The following is a 24,850-nucleotide window of genomic DNA, read 5'->3' as shown; positions in this document are numbered from 1 at the left end:
CTGCGCTTAGGATTGCACTATAAGTGCTGCAACTTTAATTTTGATGTTAGAGCTCCAGTGATGTTGATAAAATCAGTGCCCCTTTGTTTTGGAGAAAGTATTTATTTATTTATCTATTTATTTATTTGATGCATTTTTATCTCACCCGCCCTCCACAGGAGCTCTTTCCGCCTTCATTTTATCCTCACAACCACCCTGTGAGGTAGGTCAGGCTGAGACAGAGTGACTGGTCCAACAGCTTCATGGCAGAGTGGAGATTTAAACTTGGCTCTCCCAGACCTTTGACCAACGCCCTGACCATTGTTACACACCTTAGTTCAGCTACATGGATACCTTTTGATTAGATAATTTAACAGTGGACTTACAAGGACTCGCAAAAGTTCTATGTTCTTTTTCCTTCCTCTTGCCCCCAGCTCTGCCTTCCCATCTGCCTCGTTGCCAATTCCAGCCCAGTTCACCGCCCCTAAAAAGCTGTTGCGCACCCCCTCCTCCTTGGGTAGAGTAGCTTGGAAAATTCCTGGAAATATGTTGGGCGGGGGTGGGGGGGCAGTGCCTCAGGTGGGCAGAATTTGAGTAGCGCAGGGAGCTCAGCAGAGATGTGATGCCAGTTGCCATTTTCTCTAAGAAAACTGATCTCTGAAGTCTGGAAATCAGTTAATCCTGAGAGGACTGCAGCTGCTGTGCCCACCTCTGGAGGTTGGCAACCCTGTCCTTCTGGTGGACTTCTCTTCCTGCCACCTGCTGTGTTTTCATGTGCCATGCTGTGTTGCTGCCCAAAATGCTGCCCAAATTCCAGTATTTTTCCCCATTTACAGATGTCTGTGCATACACAGATGTTGCATGTAACTTAGGGAAAGGAGTACTTCCAAATCAGGTTTTATTTATCAACAGGGGTGTTGTTGGGGTTTTTTTTTTTTTTGCAAACCTGCCACTTCCTCTAGAATTGTAGAACATGCTTGTGCTTCCTACACATTGTGGCACTTAGAGTCATTAGGCCACCTTGCAGTTTGCCAGAGTGCTGTAGAGGCCAATGTGTTGGACTTAGGATCTGGAAGCACCAGGTTCGAATCCCCACTCCACCATGGAAGCTTGCTGGGTGACCTTGGGCTAGCCAAACTTTCTCAGCCTAACCTACCTCACTGGTATGTTGTGAAGATAAAATAGAGGAGGAGAGAATTATGTAAAACCCTTTGGTCCCCATTGAAAATAAAAGTGGGGTTTAAATGAAGTAAATAAATAATTCAGTGAGCTTTTTACTATCTCTGAGAAGCACCCTAATACTCCAGTCCTAAGGAGAATGACCCCGTTTTAAGCCTCTTGACTTCAAGAGACCGAGAAGGGGTTTAAGGGTATAACTCTATCCTTACTGTCTGTAATTCTGTTCCCCTCTGGACAAGAGTATATATTTCCAACTATAATGTTTGATTTTGTTTAGATTTGGGGGAGGCAGATTTGGGGGGGGGGGTTTAGAGTCAATGGAGGTAGCAGGGAGGAAATGGGAGATTAGGTTCATTTTGTCAAATGTAAAATCCCATGTCTGGGATTAGCCTTTTGCCTTGGGTGTTGGAATGTATTGGGCCCAATGAATAGCCTGAGAACACCAAATCCTGGGGGGTTGGTTAAAGCCAGGCTGGCCTAGACCTGCTCTGGATAGGAGACCTCCATGGGCCCATGTAAGAACAGACTGTACATATAATAAACCAACATTTATGAAAAAAGAAAACATATGCACAGCGCCCTCCAATCACCATCATGCCTTGTAGACACATGGAGTTCCCTTCTTTGGCCCACTGGAATTCCGACTAGATTTGTTGAGGGAGGAGGTAATACCCTCAATGCTTCATATTTTCAGACATTTATTTCTGTTTCGGCTGAACCGTTTGAGCTGTATATACAGTGTTTTGAAATGTCATTTTTCCTCCTGCACCCCACCCCCCACTTAGATGAAGAAACAACAGTTGAAATCCCTGATCATTAAACTCAGTCTGGAGAATTCCATCGTGACTCAGTTGACAAGTTTTGTGGCAGTCGAGAAGCGGGTAGGTGTGTGTGATTAAAATGTTCTGTGCATGATAGCGGTCACTTAAAAAGCTGTCACTTAAAAACCTTCGAGAAAACAAAGTGCATGGGCAAAGATCCTTGCTGCTTTTATTGGTTTAATATGAATGGGTACTTTACTCCAACAACATACAAGTGCTACGTAGAACAGATGAGTGACCTAATCCATGGTGGGTTTTACAAACCCCAAACCTGCTTCAGTGAATCAGCAATATTGGCCATTCTTTGTGGGGAACTCTTTTTTTTTTCCTTTTTCATTTTTATTAGATATGTTTATGTTCATAACTATTTGTGGCACCCATTTGTGCCATGGAAATAATTCATTGTTTAAGGCCTGACATACCATAATGTGAAAAACGGGGTTTCAGAGATATAAGGCAATGCAGTAAATGCTGGGTGATACATACAGTCGAGCTCATGCTATTGTGGCTGATCTGCTTGTTGGATGGAAAACAAATGCTCAGCCGCTTTTGGTCAGTTTTTGGTCAGCCACTGTGTAAATGACACAGTGGGTCCACCATGGAATGACTTTTTAGGTGGTGTGTTAGCGTAGTGCTTTGAGATAATACAGCTGCTTAGCAAGATTGAGATTGAGACTTAACTGTGTCACAGTTCAGTGACTGTATCCTAAATTCTCCCGGCCTCCCGTGGCTGAGTCTGAATCTAAACTAAGCTGATATTCCTGAAGTATGAAATTGAAATGTCCGTAAACAGTGCTCTTAGCACATGTGTTTTGTTTCCAAAGTCCATTTAGGAGCTTTCCCTCAGGTGATCTGTTACCCAGGGCAGCTCTCCTTGTCATGTGGTGGAGAGCCAGCACTACCCTCTTCCTCTGTGGCTGTGCCATGCAGATGACATAGTAAATTAGTTGGCTGCTCCATGCCATTGTGTGGAAGGGCTGCTTAAATGGTTTTTCTTCTGGGCATTGGAGGAGAATGCCTGGCGTCTACACGACCTCATCTGTGTGGTAAAGGAGTATGCCCACTTCTTCACACAAAGAGGAGTGTTACTGTGGGTAATGTGCGAATCACGACTAACAGGAAATATAGCATAGATAAGCAGGGTAACACGTTCATTTTGAACAACAAATATGCTGTTTGAATGGTAAACTGGCATATTTCTGATACTGTAATTCTGTGGCTCTTTACAGGATGTGAATGAAGACCAGGGTGATGATACTCTGAATGTTTCAGAACTTGTAGCCAAGGAGGACATAGACATCTTACCGTATATGCGGTATCAACTATCAGATTACCATTTCGACACTGTAAGCCTAAGTGGTTGGTGCACACTGATGGTTTTTGTTTTGTAAGGCTAAAATATACCATCTATGATCAGATCTCCTAGTGTTTTTTATTTTAGCAACTAAAATGCAGCTGTGATGGTGGAGGGGATGTTTGGAATTGGGGCCATGGCACTGAGAAAGTAACGGCTCATTGAGAGGTAAAGAAAAACCACAAGTCCATGCAGAAATACTGAATAGAAGTTGTTCCAGTTCCCTTCATTTTTGGCACTGCAACTCCCATGGTCATCCTGACTTTGGTGGCCAATTTTGAATCCCCTAGCTTTAGTTTCTGATGGCTTACAGCTTCTACAAACCATTACCTATTGCAAATAGCACAGAGAAGGGGGGTATTCTAGAGATAATCTCAGACAGGATGTTCCCGTTCCCATCATTACTGGTACAACATGGGGTTGCCTGATCTCCAGATGACAGAGATCTGTTCCCCTGGAGAGAATGGCAGCCTTGGAGGGTGAACTCTGTGGCATTATACTGAGCTGAGGTTCCTCCCCTTTCCAAACCTTGTTGTCCCCAAGCTCGCCCCAAAGTCTACAGGAATTTCCCAACTCTGATTCTTGAAAGCTTACACTCTTAACCACGTCACAGTTCAGTGACTGTATCCTAAGTTCTCGAGGCCTCCCGTGACTGAGTCTGAATCTAAACTAAGCCAATATTCCTGAAGTATGAAATTGAAATGTCCATAAACAGTGCTCTTAGCACATGTGTTTTGTTTCCAAAGTCCATTTAGGAGCTTTCCCTCAGGTGATCTGTTACCCAGGACAGCTCTCCTTGTCATGTGGTGGAGAGCCAGCACTACCCTCTTCCTCTGTGGCTGTGCCATGCAGATGACATAGTAAATTAGTTGGCTGCTCCATGCCATTGTGTGGAAGGGCTGCTTAAATGGTTTTTCTTCTGGGCATTGGAGGAGAATGCCTGGCGTCTACACGACCTCATCTGTGTGGTAAAGGAGTATGCCCACTTCTTCACACAAAGAGGAGTGTTACTGTGGGTAATGTGCAAATCACAACTAACAGGAAATATAGCATAAATAAGCAGGGTAACACGTTCATTTTGAACAACAAATATGCTGTTTGAATGGTAAACTGGCATATTTCTGATACTGTAATTCTGTGGCTCTTTACAGGATGTGAATGAAGACCAGGGTGATGATACTCTGAATGTTTCAGAACTTGTAGCCAAGGAGGACATAAACATCTTACCCTATAGGCGGTATCAACTATCAAATTACCTTTTCGACACTGTAAGCCTAAGTGGTTGGTGCACACTGATGGTATTTGTTTTGTAAGGCTAAAATATACCATCTATGATCAGATCTCCTAGTGTTTTTTATTTTAGCAACTAAAATGCAGCTGTGATGGTGGAGGGGATGTTTGGAATTGGGGCCATGGCACCGAGGAAGTAAAGGCTCACTGGGCCACTGACTTTGGTGGCCAATTTTGAATCCCCTAGCTTTAGTTTCTGATGGCTTACAGCTTCCACAAACCATTACCTATTGCAAATAGCACAGAGAAGGGGGGTATTCTAGAGATAATCTCAGACAGGATGTTCCCGTTCCCATCATTACTGGTACAACATGGGGTTGCCTGATCTCCAGATGACAGAGATCTGTTCCCCTAGAGAGAATGGCAGCCTTGGAGGGTGAACTCTGTGGCATTATACTGAGCTGAGGTTCCTCCCCTTTCCAAACCTTGTTGTCCCCAAGCTCACCCCAAAGTCTACAGGAATTTCCCAACTCTGATTCTCGAAAGCTTACACTCTGAAAATCTTGTCAGTCTCTAAGATGCCACTGGACTCAAGTCCTGCACACTTAGGAATACTAAGTTTTAAATAACCAAAGGGTCATTTGAACCAGAAGAAAAGGATGACCCCCAAGGTGGTGGGCAAGGGGAGATTATATATTCCCTGATCAGGAGGAAGAAACAGTCACTCTTAGCCATTTTGTCTTAAGCCAGGAAGGGCTACTCCATTCCAGTTTACACCTGGGCTCTACCTTGAGTACATTGTACTGAGGAGTGCAATGGGGGAATTTCCTACACACAAAGGAACCAATTACGTCTGCCTGCTTGCAACTTCAAGAATAAATAGCCTACCCTAAATTAACATCCTTTAAGGTATATACAAAATTTACCCTGACCTGGATAGCCTGGTGAGCCTGATCTTGTCAGATCTCAGAAGCTAAGCTGGGTTGGCCTCAGTTAGTAATTAGATGGACCTCCAATGAAGACCAGGGTTGCAGAGGCAGGCAATGGCAGACCACCTTTGTTAGTCTCTTGCCATGAAAACCCCACCAGAGTCACCATAAGTCAGCTATGACTTGTGGGCATTCTCCACCACCATGTACAAAATTTAGGGAAAGAAAGTACGTAGTTTTATTGCTTTTTCTTCAGATCTTTGCAGTGATAGCATAAGATGTCTGTGCTTTTCATTCATGAACAGATTTCCATTTATTTTGAACTAACAACAAAGCCTATTGAGAGGAAAAATACAACAGGCTCTAGAAAGGGGAGGGTGGGCAGGCAGGCATTCCCTCATCCTCCGTCACTGATCCCAGTTGGATGAGGGGGGGGAGGCATGGCCATCTCCTCTACACCTGATCCCAGCCCAGTGAGGGCCCACCTGCTCCACTCCTGATCCCAGCTGAGTGAAGGCAGGGGATGGGCATAGCATACTCTTAAATATGTATTGTATTTATTGTTATGACAGGAAGGGTTCATATATTGTATAAATATTTATTGTAGTATTTATTTATGGCAGACCATAAGTTGAGTTGTCGTATAGCACTATGCACTTTAAGAAAAAGAAAAATTATAATACTATTAAGAGATAACTATATTTGTATTTCCTCTGGATAGGGGTTTTCCTTGCAGCTCCTGATCCCAGCTGGGTGAAGGCAGGGGATGGGCATTGCCACTCCTAATCCCAGCTGTTTGGAAAGCAGGCAGGCATTGCCACCTGCTCCGTTCCTGATCCCAGTTGGGTGAAGGTGGAGGGTGGGCATTGCCACCTGCTCCGCTCCTGATCCCAGTTGGGTGAAGGCGGGGGGTGGGGGCGGCCATTGCTGCCTGCTCCACGCCTGATCCCTTGCAAAGGTTGATTCTCCACAGGATGTGTTAAAAAAGAAATAATATTTTAACAGAAGGTTGTTTTTAAAGCAAAAATCGTGTTGAATATTATTGCCTCTAACTTAAATGCTTTTCCAGGCAACCTTTTAAGGAGGTTTCTCCTGTTATGTCCTGCAAACTTAGGACATTCTGGAGAACTTTTTCACCAGGTTTATAACCCCATTGGAGGCATGATTCATGAGTCTGAGAAGGGGGGTTTCCAGGAAATCTTTCCATTTTTATAATTGGAATAACACAGTAAACATAAGTTGTGAACCCATTCTGAGTCTCAGAGATTAATTTTTACTCCACAGAAGCCTTGTGCTGTCGTAGAAGAATGTTTTGATGTTACGTATGAACACAATAGACAGAAGGTGTCAAAAGCTGGATGGCCGTCTTTGAACAGCGTGGAGGAAGTCCCGGCACCGTGTTACCTTCCTGTTGCTCCTTCATTACAGGAAATGCCTTTATTCTCCTTCTCTGCCCAACAATCACCGTCAACTTTCATGAGTGGTTTGGGTTCAGCTTCCCGAGGTGCCGTGTCAGCTGTCCCCAACTTGTTTGGGCAGGGGATAAATTTGGAAGGTGAACATCCAACGCCTTTCAGGGATGAGAGTCTATTATTGTCTAGCCAAGTATTCTCACCACAATCTGCAGCCACTGGCTTATTTGGTTCTGCTCCTACACCTGCATTCAAAGGAGTCTGTCGACAAAGGATGGTTTTGGAAAGTGGTCCTCCTATGCCTTCGCAAAAAGATCACAGCCTATTATTTTCAGAACAGGATTTTTTATCGTCACAGCAGCCCACAAACTTTTCTGTTCCTGTCATAGCAGGTTTGGACCCCAACATCTCTGTGGGAGGAAGAATTATGAGCAGTGGGCCTCCTGTGCAAGATAAGTACCCGTTATCATCTGCCCGGCCATTGAGATTGCAAGCACTAGCCAGGTGCTTCTCTCCTAGAGCTAAAGCTGCTCGGCCAGTTGTCCAACGTGCACCTCGGCTGGGGACACCTGCAGCGGCTGACCATGATACGCCTTTGCCAGAAGGCCGGAGGCCACTTCCATCTCCGGCTATTTTATTTGCGCAGCAACCACCTCCTTTCCCCTCCAGACTTCATTTACCAGTTTGGACTCCGGAGCTGTCTGAAAAAAGATCACAAGAGACTCTACAGGTTTGTCACGACATGAATCCTCCCTGCGTGCTCTTTTACTGTTAGATCTCTAATTTTGTTGATAGCCAGTTTCAATTTTTAAAAAAGTTTATTGCGAAGCAAGCTGTCCTTGTGCCCTTTTATTACCATATTCTTTAGGGAGAAAGAGGCTCATGAGTCTTACTAGCATTATCACTAGAGTGCTTGCTCATGACTAAAGATGACAGGATCCATCTTATGAATTGTGCGCACCAGAGCAGTGGCTAATGGTGGGACTCCTTCTTTCCTCCATTTCGCAAGAAGAGCCGTTTTCTCTTTAAGTGGGCAGCTGTGTTGTTCCTGTTTCTCTGGCTTCCACCAGCCTCCCCAGTTCTCTCCTGTTGCTGGGGCATTTAGCAGAGTGCCGCCACCCACTGAAAGCACGAGCTCTGGGAATAGTTTTCATCTAGATTTTTCCTCTTTCTCTTTCATCAAAGCCAAGAAGGCCATTCATGAAGGCCAAGAAGAAGAAATCTGTGGAAAGCTACTTCACCATGCCTGCTGTACAAACACCCCTGAGTACTGTATCCTGGCCTCAACTCTGTAAGCTGCAGAATCAGGTAAAGTGTCCCCTTTCTACAGCTGCTGCAAGGAAAGACAAAGAGGTTTCACTTCCCTACTGCAGAAACCAAAGGGATCAATCCAGTCGCTCTGGTGCTGAAGGAACGAAAAAGTTTGCTGAATAGCAACCTTTTCTTTTTGATAGAAAGACTGTTAATAAAAAGTTAACCAGCATGGACTAATAGGAAAAGTTAATCTGGGGGCAGGGTGGGTGGGATCCTGTTTATGGTCCCAGATGAACCGTGTATTCAGTTTGATCCATGGAACTGTGAACAGACCAGATCGTTCCCCCTGCATCCTCCTGCACTTGAGGCCTTGGGTGCCCTCGGGAGCAGAATGGGATGCATGGAGGAGGCAGCAGCAAGATGGGGGAATTGGCAGAAATTGCCCCACCCCACTTTTGGCAGAAGCTCTTGCTCCACTTGTGGAAGAGCTTAGGCAAGGGGGAGTGATTTCTGCAGATGCTGCAGTGAACTGCATTCCCCCTGGAAGGGAGAGGGAGACAGATCCGTTCCAAGAACTCATTTTTCCCCAAGGGCTCTTGATTCCAACCATCATCAGGGCAGCCTGTAATTCCACTCTTGCAGGTGTTGATTTTAGAGCAGCCTTAAAAGAATATAAGGGGTTTCTTGCAACTTTTACTGTTCTTGCCAAAAAGAAGTTATAGAAATGGTATAGAAGAAACTCCAGTGGCACTTGAGAGCCAGCATGGTGCAGTGGTTAGACTGCGTGACTAGGATCTGGAAGCCCCCTGGTTCAAATCCCTGCTCTGCCATGGACGCTCGCTGGGTGACCCTGGGCCACTCACACTCTCCTCACAGGGTTGTTGTGAGGATAAAATAGAGGAGAGGAGAATGATACAAGCTGCTTTGGGTGCCCATTGGAGTGGGATACAAATGAAGTAATTAAATAAATAAACTCACTTGGGCTTCTTCCCAAGTTGTATGCCAGTCTGATACCAGCCAGCTTCCCTGCAATTAACTTTGAGGGTTATCCCAGGAGTGTTTCACTTTTTTCTTTATATTGTTGAAATTCCATCAGCATTTTTAAAATGATTTAAGCAATTGAAGGTGATTTCCAGTTTAAACATTTGCACAACATTGCTTTCTTTTTTTAGGATGCTATTTTACTATTATTTTGCTTCACCCACAGGATGGTTATTGGCAGCTCACTCCTGAACTTGGGACTCTTTTGGAACTTGACGTGGATCATTTAGTCAATGTCTCCTTAACAAAAAGGGGAATTCAGTCTCTTGGTAAATCCATGTAATTCATTTTTACAGCAACTTTTATTTCAGAATATCTAGAATTGAAAGAAACGTGGTCACAGATGTTTCTGTTAAGGTGTGGATCCAACGACACTTTGGCTGTTTAATCTGCAATGGACCTCATTTGTTCTTGGGCAGCCCAGTCTTGAGGGCCGCTGTGGCAGTGGTGGTCAGCTGCTTATTAACATTCTGGGGGTGGGGAGGCCAACACGTGCCCCTCTACAAGGTGCAGACTGCATGGCAAGCAGGCCAGAGCCCATAGCAACCCTAGCAATATTTACCAGCAGGCAGTGACACTTAGTGACATCCCTCTGAGTAGCACAGACAGGGACAGCCAATCACCACCTGCCCATGCAGCCACTGTCCCTTGACACCACTTCCCGTCCCCAGTGGAGCACCAGAGGATATTTTAAAAGGCCCAGTGACAGCACAACCCCAACAGAGACACATGGCCTCAGTGTCCCCCTATAGCCGAGAGGAGAAGGGTTGCCCACACAGGGAACAGAACACCCACCCATCCTGCTGGCAGGTGCTGTCCACATGGAACAACCCTGCTCCAAGCTACAAAAAGGAAGAAAAAAAGACAGAGGCTAGGCTCAAACCCTCAGGTCCCACACCCAAGACCAGCAACCTAATCACTGGGCCAGTGAGGCAGATGCCAAGGAGGCGTGCCTTCAAGGATTAAGCACTCTACTACAGCCCTGACATTATCACCTGCCATATGGGATCTGGCAGGCCTTGCCTTGGGGAACTTATTTGGGCAGAAAGGTGGCAAATGTATGTTTTAAGTGAAATACAATAAATAATCATTGCACAGGCAGGCACGGCTCAGTGGAAAGGCACTGGGACAGCATGTCCAGGGCTCCTGATTTGATCCCCCACGTGCTGAAAAACCAGAGGCAGGCAAATGTCTCGGTGCTGGCATGTCAACCCCTGCACACTGCAAAAGGAGGGACAGGACAGCCTAGCCAACAGACTGCCCTGGGTAGCCATCATTTTGTCTGAGACACCCCTTCACAATCCCTCCATGTTGTACCCTTGTGCCCCATCTGCCTTGAGTCCCCAGGGACCCTCACTGCCAACCTGTATGCCTGATTAGATGCCAGTAGTGCTGTGGGGGAAGTGTGAGACTGAGAGATCTCCCCCCAACTAGACTGACACATCTCCCCTCAGACCACCCCCGGCCCACTCCCTGCATGAGCTACACACAGCAGCTGGAGCAGAGGTGTTTGTGAGTGGGAAGGGGGTGGAGACTGGAGAGAGGTGGCTGTGCCAGTCTGTTCAAAAGGCAAGCTGCAGTGCATGAAAGCTCATCGTGAACTCCATCTTTAAGGTGCTAGCTAAAGGAACCAGAGGTCCAGTGGCACAGTGAAGGCTGAGGACACTGATCCCAGCGTGAGCTTCTGTGAGGCAGAGCTCACTCCTTAAGATGTGTGAATGGGAGATTATTCCAGGAGGCACTATAGGGAAATCAAAGGGGAGGGAGGAGGGAATGATGTACTGTAAGAGGGCAGGAAGCAAACACCATCCGCTCAACAGCAAACAGGTACTAAATTACAGATCAGTATAGCCCCTGTGCTTCTGCAGGCTACTCTGGGAAGCCACAGGGAGATGTGGCAAGCCCTCCCCATCACAGCCTGTTGGTGAGTTCAGTAGACTTACTGGACAGATGCTAGCCTGAGTCAGGATGCTGCGGGAGCTGAGCAGGAGCAGTGGGAGGGCAGCAGTGTGGCAGAGTGGAGGGATCCACGCTGGTTACTGCAGCCAGCCCATTCTGCACAAGGAATGCCAACCCCTCAGGTCTCCTTCCTGTTGAATCACCACCTGCACATTTTGCATGGGCGCCTATGGGCCATGTTGCAGTTTTTGATGGCATAACTTTATGCTGGTTCTGATTCTGGCGGCTGCTGCTAGGCTGGAATGGCTTAAGGAGCGGAGAAACTCCAGCCATGCCCCTGGGCCTGTCCCTTTCCCACTGGTGCAGAAGGTTCCACTGGCAGTGTTCGGGGGGCGGGGGGCGGGTCTGTGTTGTTGCTTGTGGCTGGCTGCAGTATAGCAGCAGTGGGGTGCTATGCCAGTGTATCTCCGAACTACACCAGCATAGTGGCTGCTTGCCTCCCTGAGTGATTTTGTCCCCCCACCCCAATATATTCATTCTCATTCCCTCTCTCTTTCTCTGTTATTGCTTAAAACAGAATTGCAGTACCAATCAGTCCACTGTGGACTAGCAAAGTACCAGGGAGGCATCCAGGACTACTGTCCCTTTGATTTACCTCCTTGCCTCTTCTTTTAAAGCAGTACATTCTTCTTGTTAATGGCATTCCTGAGTGAGCCCTTAATGAGTTCTTATTTTATTTGTTTATTTATGTTATTTATAGTCCACTTTTCTCATTGAGACTCAAGGTAGATTACACATATGTTAACTGGCTTCTGAAATTGGTCACTTTAAAAAAAATCTTTCATGGTTTTGGTTTGTGAAATGTAAAAAAGAACGTAAAAAAGAAACACTCAAGCCCTTCCCAGAACCCTCCCCAATTGATTGCTTTGATTCATTAACATGTAATGGCATCCCCTGCTTCTTTTGGGGCCAATCAGAGGGGACCCAGACAACAACCAGGAATTCCTCAATCATGTTTTGATCCTGCTGAACTGAATCCCTCCTTCTCCAGAGATCATTTGTATTAAATACTCATTGTCATTTGTTTGCATTTCCCTGAGCTGCTTTGGAAGCCAATTGCAACTGAAAAATGACATAAACAAATAAATCATTGGGAGGGGAACACATGGACTCTAACAACAAAATTCTAGATATCTAAGAGTTCCTTCTATGGGCACTTACAGCTTACATGATAGCATAGTAGTAATGCTTCCTACACCATCAAGAACAAGCTAGTTAATATCAATGACCAAAAAAACCTTCTAGTTCTTTTCAATGTTTATTTCTGTTTATTTAGGTCCCAAGGGGAAAGAGAAGCTGTTGCAGTTGATTGCTACACTTCTGGTACTGCAGGTTATACGTTTCAAGCAACTGGAAGGACTCACTTTCAAATCTCTAATGAAACTGAATGACTGGCCCCCATCACGGTAAGTTTAGCGAGCAGAAGTCAATATTTGAGGCTATTTATTTAAATTGCGTGCAGTGTAGTTGCTCCCAGTACAAATCAGTTGTTCCCAACACATTGATTCATAGTTACAGCAGTGCATGTAGATGAAGCAGGTAATGACTGAAGACAGATGTAGGTCCTAAGATTTTGCTTTTTATTCAATCTGTTACAAATTCGAACATTTACAAGTGCAGAACTCTCAAGGATTTGCGAGGCTGTCTCATTTTCCTCTTCCCCACTGTGTTCTCTTTTCCTTCCATGCCCCTCAGAGCCTCACCCCCTTTTTCTTGCTTCCTTCTCACCCGCCTTTGTCAGCCCCCCTGTTTTCACCTTTCCCTCTTCTGTCCTAGCAGCCCCTCCTCTCTGGACCAGCTGGGCCCAGTTGTGTGGTGGGGAACCTGCAAGGACTTGCAAGGGGAGCTTCACTTTTCCCTGTATCCCCTTCCTCACACTAGTTCCTCTTTCCTTCCTCTTGGCAGCCTGCATATGCTCACCTTTCGCTGCACCCTCTCGTTCAAACCCACTGAATAACTTACCTTTTATCTGCCTCTCATCTTCATCTATATTTATTAATATACTTCATTTATACACCATCTTTCTCCCCAGTGAGGACCCAACGCAGTTTACATCTTTCTTCTTGCCTCCGTACTATCCTCACAGAAGCCCTGAGAGTTAGATTGTGCTGAGAGTGTGTGAGTGGATCGAAGATGCCCAGTGAGCTTCCACAGCAGAATGGTGATTCAAACCTCAGACTCTCACATCCTACTCTGAAACTCTGCTGCACTATGCTGCACTGGTTTTTGGTGGGGAGAGTTGCTGTTAAACAGTAGCAAGCAGCCAGGCCTGGATGTGTCATGCAAGTCATGTGGTATCAAGTCATCCAGTACTTGCTTCTTGGGCCTGGCCCCAATGAGTCCTCCCTGAAAGGCCCAAACAGCCCTGGAAAGGGTCCTGCCCCCTCCCCCTGCCATTTACTAACAGAAAGCAAGCCTAGAAGACTGGCTAAACTGTTATGGTTGCTTAGCAACAGCCACTGAGGGCATTTCCTTAAAGCTACATTTGAGTCCAATGGCCCCTGAGAGACAAACAAGATTTTCAGAGGGTAAGTTTTGAGAGTCAGAGCGGCCCTCCTCAGGGTCTGAAGAAAGGAGCTCCGATTCTTGAAAGCTTACACTCTGAAAATCTTGTTGTCTCTAAGGTACCACTGAACTGAAATCCTGCTGTTCTACTGCAGACCAACAGAGCTACCCACCTAAAACTATCCTTTTATCATCTGGGATTTTTTTTAAACCACCAATGTGGTGTTTTTTAGATTTTGGATTTTTCTGCAAACTTGAGTAATTTTTTAGGTGTATAGATCTGCCATCTCTGTTCATGGCTCCAGTCCCTGGATTTAAGTATCCTTGGATCAGGATCACTTGGCTATTAGTATATAAAATAGGCAGGTCTTCTGTTTAGGTTGCAGCTTTGTTGATATTCCTTTACTTCCCTCCCTGTGCCTCAAGGTCCTCAAGGCAAACCTTTTTCTTGTATTTCCCAAATGGTTGTTGTAATTCTCTGATAAGTACGGTATAGTGCTCACAATCCACTAGCAAATTCTATGCAACCCCATTGAAATAAATTAGACTTTTGAAAAAGCATGTAATGTGCTATTTGGGAGCCTTGTTTGTTCCAGAAGGTTTGCACAAGGGAAGTTCCCAGCTATTCTTTAAAATTGTGGAGGGGTAGCCATGTTAGTCTGTTACAGCAAAATAAAAGTGCAGTGGCACCTTAAAGACTTATATTTATTTAACTGTGAGCTTTTGTGAGTTACAACACACTTCCTCAGATATAAGGTGTCACTGGACTTTTGTTTTATTTTGCTAAAATTGTAGACAAAGAAGCCAATATAGCAGTGTTTATTGATATTAAGATCAACCCAAATGTAACTGACGAGAGAACAGGCTTTCCAGGTTCCCCAGAATTCTCATCCACCTGGATGCTGAGCAAAAGGGGGAAAAATGTAATTGGGCATGATAAAAACGTCTGTCATTTGTTGTGCACGTTAATTAAGCTATGATAATTGGAGAAGGGAAAGCTCTCAGGTTTGTTTAAAATAATCTTATTCTGCTTTTTTTCTTTCAGAAATAATTAAAATTTATGATTCAGATTTAAACATTAAAACTCTTTTAAAAATCTGCAACAGCTTGTTTATTGACAGCTTGCACTTAAATCTATTGGGCCAAAGATGCAGTGACTATTTTCCTTTTTGTTTCTTCAAAGGCAGTATTTCTGTGGTTTTGATACTGTTTTCAGATCTTTCCTTCTTCTACTATTGTTCACAGCGCATTTGATGCAGTAAAGAAAGCAGTTGAATGGGCAAAAAGAACTCACCGCCAGTTCCCTGCTATCTGCCAGCGTCTTGAACTTGGAAAAGACTGGGACTCTGCCACTAAGAAGCTGTTGCGTATTGAAATAATTGGAACCAACACACACACCCCTCCTCCTTTCCAACAGTAAATAAAAGGATCCCCTACTTCAGCCTTGTAACCCATCTCCACAACAATGGAATAGAGGGGGAAATACTGTTGTACATTTCTTTGACTACAATCATAAATAGGCAAATTTATTTTAACTGATTAAGCATTTCTTAACAATCAGCCCATTTATAACGTAGCTTTGAAATTCTGGATTATAGCCACAAGTAGAGAAATACATTATTGTGACTACTTACTATTGCATAACACACCTCTTGATTTAGACTGAACTTTGATCTTTCGGGAAACTGAACTGTATTCACCCCCTACCAGGAGAATATACCATTACCATAGGTTCAATTGATTCAAGATTTCTTAATAAATATTTACTGTCTTTAAATATTTACTGTCTTTTTCTTTTAAGTGCAGGACAATCATTGAACCACATAAAAATATAACTCAGCATGCAGAGATTTGAGGAACACAAGAATTACAAAGATGACAGGTATTACTCTGATTAGGAACACATCTTATTCCAGAATCCTTCAGCTGGTTTTCACAGTCCCAAAAAGTCAGAAAGAGGCATTGAACTTGATCTGCTTGGATCCCATTGGGCTCACAGTCTACTTAATGAATTATTATTTTGCTCAAGCAAAAAATTCATTGTTAATACCTAGGCAAAGAAAAAGGCAGCTGACCTACTTCTTTTGACAGTCTTTGAATGTAAGACATAAAAAATAATATTACCCTCCTGAATCAAGACCAAGAACTTTCTAAACTATTAGTTTCACTGGGTTTTTTAAACCCCTTAATGTTATTTTAGCTAAATTGTTCTTTCAGGCATAAAGTATGATTCTGCTCAGTTTAAATTGTGTTGAAAGAGACCTAATGTTATTTTGTTATTTTAGCTAAATTGTTCTTTCAGGCATAAAGTATGATTCTGCTCAGTTTAAATTGTGTTGAAAGAGACCTGTCATGGATATAGCTGGAAATATAGGGGAACTGTTGCAGGATTTGACCAGGAAGATCAGAGGTCTTTGCACACAGAGAGACGGTTAACCCAGCCCTGTGGCTAGACATTCTACAAACAGAATCTAGAGACTTAGAGCCAAACTACAAGTGACACCTGACACAGGTTGGACACTTGTCAGCTTCCCTCAAGTTTTGATGGGAAATGTAGGCAGCTTGGCGGAATGTTGGACAAGTGACAGTTGAAAAGTCCATTGGACAGCAGTTGGAGAGCCAAGCTGCAAGACCAGGATGCCTACATTTCCCATTAAAACTTGAGGGAAGCCGACAAGTGTCCAACCTGTGTCAGGCATCACTTGTAGCTTGGCTCTCAGAAGAGAGGGGCATGAAACAGGGTTAACAGTTGTATGACCTTGTGTAGATGAGAATAGCTGTTTAACCCATATCAATAGATACTATGTGTTGACGCCTAGGTGCAGAGAGCATCTGAAAATGACAGGAATGTCCAACTTGACCAAAGTTGAAGATACAATTCAAGGATAGGTGTTTTGGTTGAAGGACAGAAGATATTCATATGTATGTGAAACTTGTAATCACTAATTTTACATAGACTTTGTTGAGATAATATGTAACAGAAGTGAACTGACAATTTTTATGTTCATCTTCGTTCTTCTGTGCCTCCACACATGGGGACTGCGCAGGCGCAGGCCAGCCGCCGGAGAATTTTCTAGAGCTTCCATGGCTCCGAAGGGGCCGTTTGTCGCGCGCCTCAGCGACCGTTTTCCCGCCCAAACGGTCACGTGATCCTCCAGCGACCAACGGCCCCTTCCCTCAGTTCTCTTCTTGCCGCCGCTTGGAGAGAACGTGAGCTTCGTTGCTCTGTGCTTTTGTGCTTCGTGCTTATTCTGACTGATTGCTTGGCTTTTGACTTCGGACTTCGTGACCTCGACTATTCTTCGGATCTCGTTTTGGACTTTGTTGTGGACTCGGTAATTTGACTCGGACTGTTTTGACCTTCCTTTCGCGTGCCCCTGAAGATGGCCTCTAAGGCTCTCTTCAAGCATTGCCTGCAATGCCACACAAAAATGGCCAAGACCGATGGCCATGAACTGTGCCTGTTCTGTTTGGGAGAGACCCATAATGTGACGGCCTGTAAGATTTGCCAGGGCTTCACCAGCAAGGCCCGGCAGGAGCGCAAGGCCCGACTAAACTCCTCCCTGTGGCAGAAGGTCATGTCCGGAGGCGCTCCCTTGCCCTCTTCCAAGGCCGGCCCAAGCCCCTCTGCCGAACGGCATTCGAGAGCTGGCTCAGTGGCCTCCGCGAGGTCGGGGTCGAAACCGCGTCCCCCGAGTACCTCGGCGTCGAGAGCGGCCTCTCCAGCGCAGGGACCGGTGCGGCCGCCCCGTAGCGCGTCATCTACCAGGTCGGATCCGAGACCAGCTTCGGAACCGAGGATCCTGGTACCGAGTCCCCGGTCGGAACCGACGACCGGATCGGTTCCGATGAAGCCTAAGAGGTCGAAGCCGAGGTCCCCTTCGAAGGCGAGGAGCGCGTCGGTTCCGAGGTCTTCTTCGGAACCAGCGAAGAAGAAGAAGAAGACCAAGCATCATCGGTCGCCGCGTCCCGCTCCTCAGGAGGAGGTCATCGTGCTTCCTCACACGCCTTCCCCTCATCTGGGCTCCCCGGAGCCAGAAGACATCTCCGTGCCGGTGCCGGATCCGATGGCCTTCGAGACGGTGGCCGCAGAGTTCTCGTCGGGGCCGGAGCCGAGCCCGCAACGTCGGAGCCGACCGTCGCTTGCCCTTCGTTCGCCGAGGCTGGAACCGAGCCCGTCTCCTCGTCGGAGCCGTCCATCGCCTGCCCGTCCGTCTCCACCTCCGGTCGGTCGTGAGCGGCATGGTTCCGGGGACAGTGTCCGATCGGTCCGGTCCGCTGCGTCCCGGCATCGACAGGCTTCCTACCTCCCCTCGCCATACCGTTGCCAATGGGAGGGGGCACCTGCGGCTTTCTCCGTGTCGGAACCGAGGCCTTCGACATCGAGGTCGGCGTGGGCTCCCCCTCCGCTCCAGGTTCCGGAATCCCAGCTTGGTTCCGATGAGGAGGATGTGGAGAGCTTTGGCGGCTACCAGTCGGAGTCCTGGTCCGAACCATCGCCAGCTGAGGAGCTAGTGCCATCTGCGGACTCGCCATTCGAGGACCTCCGTATCTACGCCGACCAGATGGCAAGGATGGCCAAGGCTCTCGAGATGGACATCTCTTCAGCAGCCCCGAAGACCAAGGACAAGCTCCTCAAACGTATTTACGGGGATAATCCGGCGTACGTTGGCTTCCCCATGCTTGAGGGTATTGAGGAAATCGTGGAGAAGGTATGGCAGGTGCCCTGTGATCAGCCTCCAACATCCAAGAGGATTGAGCAGCTCTACAAAATCAAGCAGGGTACCTGGCCGGCACTGGTGAAACACCCTCCACCTTCCTCCTTGGTCACGGAGGAATTCAACCCCCGACGGTCGGGTCACTCCTCGGTGCCTGCCGATAAAGAGGGCAAGAAGCTGGATGCCATGGGCAGGCGCCAGTACATCGTCGCTTCGCTGGGTCTGAGGATTGCCAACTACCAGACCATCATGGCAGGGTACCAGCTGTACCTCTGGGAGAAGTTGGCATCCTATACCCGGGACCTTCCACCGGAGCAGAAGGCTGTGGTGTCCCTGCTGCAAACAGAGGCTGTCCGGCTGTCTAAGCAGCAGATGAATGCCGGGAGCCACGCTGCTGACACTGCTGCTCGGGGGATGGCTTCGGCGGTGGTCCTCAGGCGCCACTCCTGGTTGCGGTCTACGGCCCTGTCCCAGGAGGTGCGTTCCAGGGTGGAGAGCATGCCCTTTGAAGGGGACTCGCTGTTCTCCAAATCGACCGACGAGACCCTGAAAAAGAAAAAAGAGGACAGGCAGACGGCGCGGTCCTTGGGTCTGGCTCCAGCGGACAAGCCCTCCTCCAGACCACGGTACGCTCCCCGGTCCGGCCCTTACCACTACCAGGGCAGATACCAACATCAGCGGCCGGGCTACCAACCGTATCCTGCCTACCAGCAGCGGCCATACCCTCCCGCACAACAGCAGAGGAGGCGTCGGCCCTTCAAGCTTCGCCCGTCACAACAACCGGCCCAGCAGAAAGATCAGCAGGGCGCCGGGAGGCAGTACTGACGGGTCACGCCAGCCGTATCCCCGAACTTTTCGGACAGACTTAGTCCACTCCTCTCTGAGTGGGAGTCAATAACATCTGACTCATGGGTCTTAACTATTGTTGAACTGGGGTACGGGCTGGAGTTTGTTGAGCTGCCCAGATGCAGTTCACCCCTGACAGCTGTCAATAACACTATGGCCGAGCTGGATGCGGAAATCGTGTCGCTCTTGGCCAAGGGTGCTGTGGAAGAATTGCCCTATGAGGACTCTGTAAAGGGTTTCTTCTCTAGGTTCTTCCTGGTCCCTAAGAAGGATGGGGGCTTACGTCCCATTTTAGATCTGAGGGGCCTTAATGCCTCCCTCAAGGTGACCAAGTTCAAGATGGTTACGTTGGCGGCTGTGATCGCCTTGCTGAAACAGGGAGATTGGTTTGCGGTTCTTGACTTAAAAGACGCATACTTTCACGTGGGCATAAGGAAGGAGCACAGGAAGTACCTGAGCTTTGTTTACCGGCAAAGGGTTTTCCGGTATAAGGTGCTCCCCTTTGGCCTGTCCACTGCCCCACGAGTGTTCACTAAATGTGTGGCCCCTGTGGTTTCCTTCCTGCGGGAAGAAGGCTGTACCATCTTTCCGTACCTCGATGACTGGCTCATCGTGGCTGAATCGGAGTCTGGGCTGGTGCAGGACATTGGCTTGGTACTTAGCACTTGCCAACGCCTGGGGCTCCTGGTGAACTTGGAGAAATCCAAGCTGGTGCCCAACTGCAAGGTGTCCTACATTGGTGCACTGTTAGACTCTGTGGAGGGTAAGGCCCTGCTCCCCTTGGAGAGGGCTCGGTCCCTAAGGGGTCTAGTGTCCATGTTTAAAAGGAACCGATTCCAGTCTGTGCGCTCTATCCAGTGCTTACTGGGGCATATGGCAGCGGCCACCTCTGTGGTGCCTTTCGCTAGGCTGCGTATGCGCCCTCTCCAGAACTGGTTTGTGCGGAGGTACGATGCTCTGTTGCACCCTCCGTCCCTCAAATTCTCTATCCCGAGGGTCATCCTCTCCTCCTTGGACTGGTGGCTGTCTGATGACAACTTGTTTAGAGGGACCCCCTTTGGGTATCAGCACCATGACGTCACGGTTACCACTGATGCCTCTCTGCTGGGATGGGGGGCTTACTGTGGTGATGTGTCTGTGCAAGATGTCTGGTCTGACAGGGAAAAGACCCTCCATATCAATGTGCTTGAACTAAGGGCCATTCGTTTTGCACTTGTGTCTCTTACAGCACTGCTGCGAAATCGTCAGGTCTTGGTGCAGACGGACAACACGACTGCCATGTACTACGTGAATCAGCAGGGGGGCACAGTGTCCATGGCCCTGTGCCGGGAAGCCACACTCACTTGGCAGTGGGCTATCAAGAACAGCGTGTCGCTCCGTGCTATACACGTAGCTGGGTCAGACAATGCCCGGGCAGATGCCCTCAGCAGGGTCCCTTTGCTGGACCACGAGTGGGAACTGAACGTAGAGTGCGTTGGGCCGATCTTCCAGATGTGGGGTCATCCAGTGATAGACGTGTTCGCCACTGCGGCGACCACCAAGGCCCACACGTTCTGTTCCAGGGCAGGGAGCGACCCCCTCTCTATTGGGGATGCCTTCCAGTTTACGTGGACGCAGGGCTTGCACTACATGTTTCCTCCGTTCCCCTTGATTCCCAGGGTCCTGTGCAAGATAGAGGAGGACGGGACGGACTGCATCCTGGTGGCCCCCTTCTGGCCACGGCAGGTTTGGTTCCCGAAGCTCCTGCGGATGTCCCAACGGACATATGTGAGTCTGCCCCCTCGGCAAGACCTTCTCCTAAACGGGAGCCTAGTCCACCACGATCCCAGGAAGCTGCACCTAACGGCTTGGCGGATCGTTCCTCCCCGATAGGCTTTACTGACGAGGTACAGCGGGTCCTCCTGAATGCCCGTCGGCCATCCACTAGGCGCGCTTATGCGGCTAAGTGGCGCAGGTTTGAGCTCTGGGCACTTGCCAGAGGAGTGGTGCCTGACACCAGTCCCTTGGGGGTTGTGTTCGAGTATTTGTGCCACTTGCGTGGCCTGGGCTTGAAGGTGTCCTCCCTCAAGGTACACTTGGCGGCGATATCAGCTGCTCACGCCCGAGTTGAGGGTGCTACGGTGTTTTCTCACCCACATTCCCGCCAGTTCCTTAAGGGCATGTACAATCTTTACCCACCTGTGTCGGCGCCAGTGCCTCAGTGGTCGCTGTCCTTGGTGCTCTCACGTCTCATGTTGCCTCCATTTGAACCTATGGCTACATGCCCCTTGGATGTGCTATCCTACAAGGTAGCATTCTTGGTGGCCGTCACATCGGCCAGAAGGGTCAGTGAGCTGTCTGCACTGCGGTCTGACCCTCCCTTTCTTGTGTTTCATTCCAACAAGGTGGTCCTGCGTCCCTGCCTTGGGTGGTGTCCGCCTTCCACCTCTCGCAGGATATCTCACTGCCTGCATTCTTTCCTCAACCCTCCTCTAAGGGGGAAAAGGCCCTTCATTCCCTAGACTTGAAGAGGGCCCTAGCCTATTACCTGGATAGGACGAAGGAATTCCGCTCCTGTCCTCACCTGTTTGTATGTTTTTGGGGCCAAGGACAAGGGTAACAGGGCTTCCTCACAGACCCTGTCTAGGTGGATTGTGACGGCCATTAGCAAGGCCTATTCCCTGGCAGGGGTGGCTTGCCCGCTTCATGTCAGAGCCCACTCCACGCGGTCCCAAGCATCCTCTTCGGCACTCCTCAGGGGGGTGCCCCTGGTTAACATTTGTAAAGCGGCCACATGGTCCTCTGCAGACACCTTTGTCAGGCATTACGCCGTTGATGTCAATGCGGAGCAGGATGTATCTGTGGCCAAGGCTGTCTTACACTCCCTTTTTTCCTGAGGGAGTTTAGGAATGACTTTCTTGGCGTACCTGCTGGGTACCCTTGAGTGAAAGTGTGTATATATGTACCTGGGGGTGTGTATATATGTAAATATTGAGTATTTATGTGTCCTTACACAGTATTTTTACGTAGATGTATATATGCATATCTATTTATTGTTGTTCTTGTTTGTTCAATAAAATTGTGTTGGACTTCACCCCCGCCTTCCTTATTGTGTGAAGCTTGGTACACTCCCATGTGTGGAGGCACAGAAGAACGAAGATGAAAACAGGGTTAACATACCTGTAACTTATGTTCATCGAGTTCTTCTGTGCTGACACACAACCCTCCCTCCTACCCCGCTGTGAACTCCAATGCACGATAATGTGTTGGCTGTAACGGAAATTGGTGTTTTTAAGGTGTTATGGCTGAAGTGTGTTGGTCAAGCGGCGGCAAGGGAGAACTGAGGGAAGGGGCCGTTGGTCGCTGGAGGATCACGTGACCGTTTGGGCGGGAAAACGGTCGCTGAGGCGCGCGACAAACGGCCCCTTCGGAGCCATGGAAGCTCTAGAAAATTCTCCGGCGGCTGGCCTGCGCCTGCGCAGTCCCCATGTGTGTCAGCACAGAAGAACTCGATGAACATAAGTTACAGGTATGTTAACCCTGTTTACTTTAAGATGATGTTTCAAATATGGATAACCTTGTTTGCTGTTTGAAGTTATAAGATAATTAGTTAGCCAAGAATGTGAGCCCTTTTGAAGCCGGTCAGTGAATTACTGTTAGGCGTTTTTGAAACCATACAAATATAAGAAGCTGAATTGATTGGGAGCTTCTTAGAAGGGGATCTTTGCCTGTGACCTGCTTATCTTTGGGCAAGATACTAAATTGGACTCGTGTAATTCATGTCCTTTAAAGATCTACATAATTATAATGGATAGTATGATTTTCTGTTGATCGAGCTAATATTAAGGATGCTGAATAATCATGCTTTAATAATAAAGGCTTAAAATGGAAGCAAAGTTTTTATACTTGTATTACTTGTGTACAATACCCGGTAACAAAGCTAAAACATTATTTCTGGTATACCTCTTGCCAGGAGTTAGATGATTGATACTGGAAAGCTAACTAAACACTTATGGTTTCTTAAGTGCATGCTTATACCTGAATCAGGCCTGAGCAGAGTCATCTAGAATAGAGCCTTTCTCATAGTGTTTCCTTGCCTGTAGAATGCCATTTTACCTCACGCTGCTTGCCTTAGTTTGAGGTCCAGGTTTGCTTACTCAGACATTTGATTGATTTGAGATTTTGTTTTCAGTGTTTCCTTTAAATTATTGAATTGATAGAACAAGTAGTTTGACTGAAATGAATTAAAACTGTTGATTAGATACAAGATAGGCCATACAGGAATGAAATTATTAAGCGAATAAAATAAACCAAAACATAATATGTGAATGGAAGACAAATGTAGCTCACAGAAAGTGAGGAAGGGCAATAAGAGTGCCTTTTGTGAAAGCGGCTTTGTGAGATAAATATCTTGGTTGTTGAAGGTGCTGCTTGATCTTCAGCTTATTCGTTCACTTTTTCATAGTTCCTCATTGTTAACTTTTTGAATCGATAGAATGTTCCCGTTTAAAACATTTTGCTTTCCAGAATTCAGCAAAATCCTTTTCCTCCTCAATTACGCTATTTGTAGTCCACCCTTTTCCACTGAGACTCAAGGCAGATTTCTACTTCAGAGTAAGCCACTGCACTCACGGGGGTTCTAAATAATCATGCCCATTCCAGTGAGGGCAAGCCTTGAAGTAGCTACCATGGCAACAAGCTGCATGGGGTCACTGCTGGGCAAAGCTCAAGTGTCCTGGTGGTGGCTGCTACCGAGCCTACGTCATGCAAGTTGACCTTGTGACAGTGCTCAGATCCTGCCAGGGCAATTGCCACAATGGCCACCAATGGCCAAACTAAGCAGTGGCTGTGGGGCTGCCACCCAGACCTCACCTGAGTAATTGGCAGGATGGCCACTGCTGATGGCCAAGTTGCATGGTGGCTATCCCCAGCCCTAGCCATGTTGGCCCAAAAATAGGATCCAAAAAGCCAAGAACATGATCCGTTACTGCTTTTATTAGGACCAAACCAATGACATATAACAGCGCAAGTTTTCAAGTTTCTCCAGAACTCTTCATCGGAAGTAAACCAGAAGCTGGCAACTCTAGTCAAGATAGAAAACTCAGAACGGTCTTGCGTTAAACTCTTGAAAATGTATATTGGCTTAACATTTTTATTCCTTATTGCAACCATATTTCAGTCTCTGCATTTGAAAGAGCTTATGAAAGGGTTACATTTTGCTTTAGCACAGAAGGTGAAAAATTAGACATTTCTAATGCATAACCCAGTTCCCAGTCCAAAAGCTCAGGGACACTAAGTTCCCTCCCAACTGGACCCAAACATATGACCGCTACATGGCAGAAGACATGAAGATTTCCAATGGGTGTCAAAGGGATAAGTTAATCTGCTATCATTTTCTCCAGTGTCTCCATCCTGCCTGCCACAGTGCCCGAGGAAGACACCTGGCCACTTTTTATAAGAAACTTTAGAACACCTGCCTCCTGCAGGGGTTGATTGATTTAGGGTGTGTATTTAGATTTTCTCCCAACTAAACCAGGACCCAAAGAGGAATGGTGGTAATCTGCTCCATCTTGAAGAACAGTTGAGCCTGCAAACTGGACGACAAACAGATGTGTGTACATTTGAATCTTATACCTCCACCACA

General features: G+C 47.2%; 1 protein-coding gene across 2 annotated transcripts in view; it reads left to right on the top strand.

Moving 5' to 3' along the window:
- The window catches only part of PARP4 (poly(ADP-ribose) polymerase family member 4), a 72,134-nt gene extending 56,692 nt beyond the window's left edge, over nucleotides 1–15,442 (top strand). For both annotated transcript variants that reach the window (XM_054973782.1, XM_054973783.1), the window contains 8 exons: nucleotides 1,944–2,039; nucleotides 3,209–3,325; nucleotides 4,485–4,601; nucleotides 6,777–7,634; nucleotides 8,090–8,212; nucleotides 9,366–9,468; nucleotides 12,435–12,564; nucleotides 14,909–15,442. In XM_054973782.1, coding sequence (XP_054829757.1) covers nucleotides 1,944–2,039; nucleotides 3,209–3,325; nucleotides 4,485–4,601; nucleotides 6,777–7,634; nucleotides 8,090–8,212; nucleotides 9,366–9,468; nucleotides 12,435–12,564; nucleotides 14,909–15,083 — 1,719 coding nt within the window. In that variant the 3' untranslated portion in view covers nucleotides 15,084–15,442. The remainder of the gene's footprint in view (nucleotides 1–1,943; nucleotides 2,040–3,208; nucleotides 3,326–4,484; nucleotides 4,602–6,776; nucleotides 7,635–8,089; nucleotides 8,213–9,365; nucleotides 9,469–12,434; nucleotides 12,565–14,908) is intronic.
- Nucleotides 15,443–24,850: the final 9,408 nt, after the last annotated feature.

The sequence above is a fragment of the Eublepharis macularius genome, chromosome 3, assembly GCF_028583425.1.
Source record: "Eublepharis macularius isolate TG4126 chromosome 3, MPM_Emac_v1.0, whole genome shotgun sequence".
NCBI lineage: Eukaryota > Metazoa > Chordata > Lepidosauria > Squamata > Eublepharidae > Eublepharis > Eublepharis macularius.
Note: the sequence above shows the minus strand (reverse complement) of the source record. Positions and strands in the feature narration are given on the sequence as shown.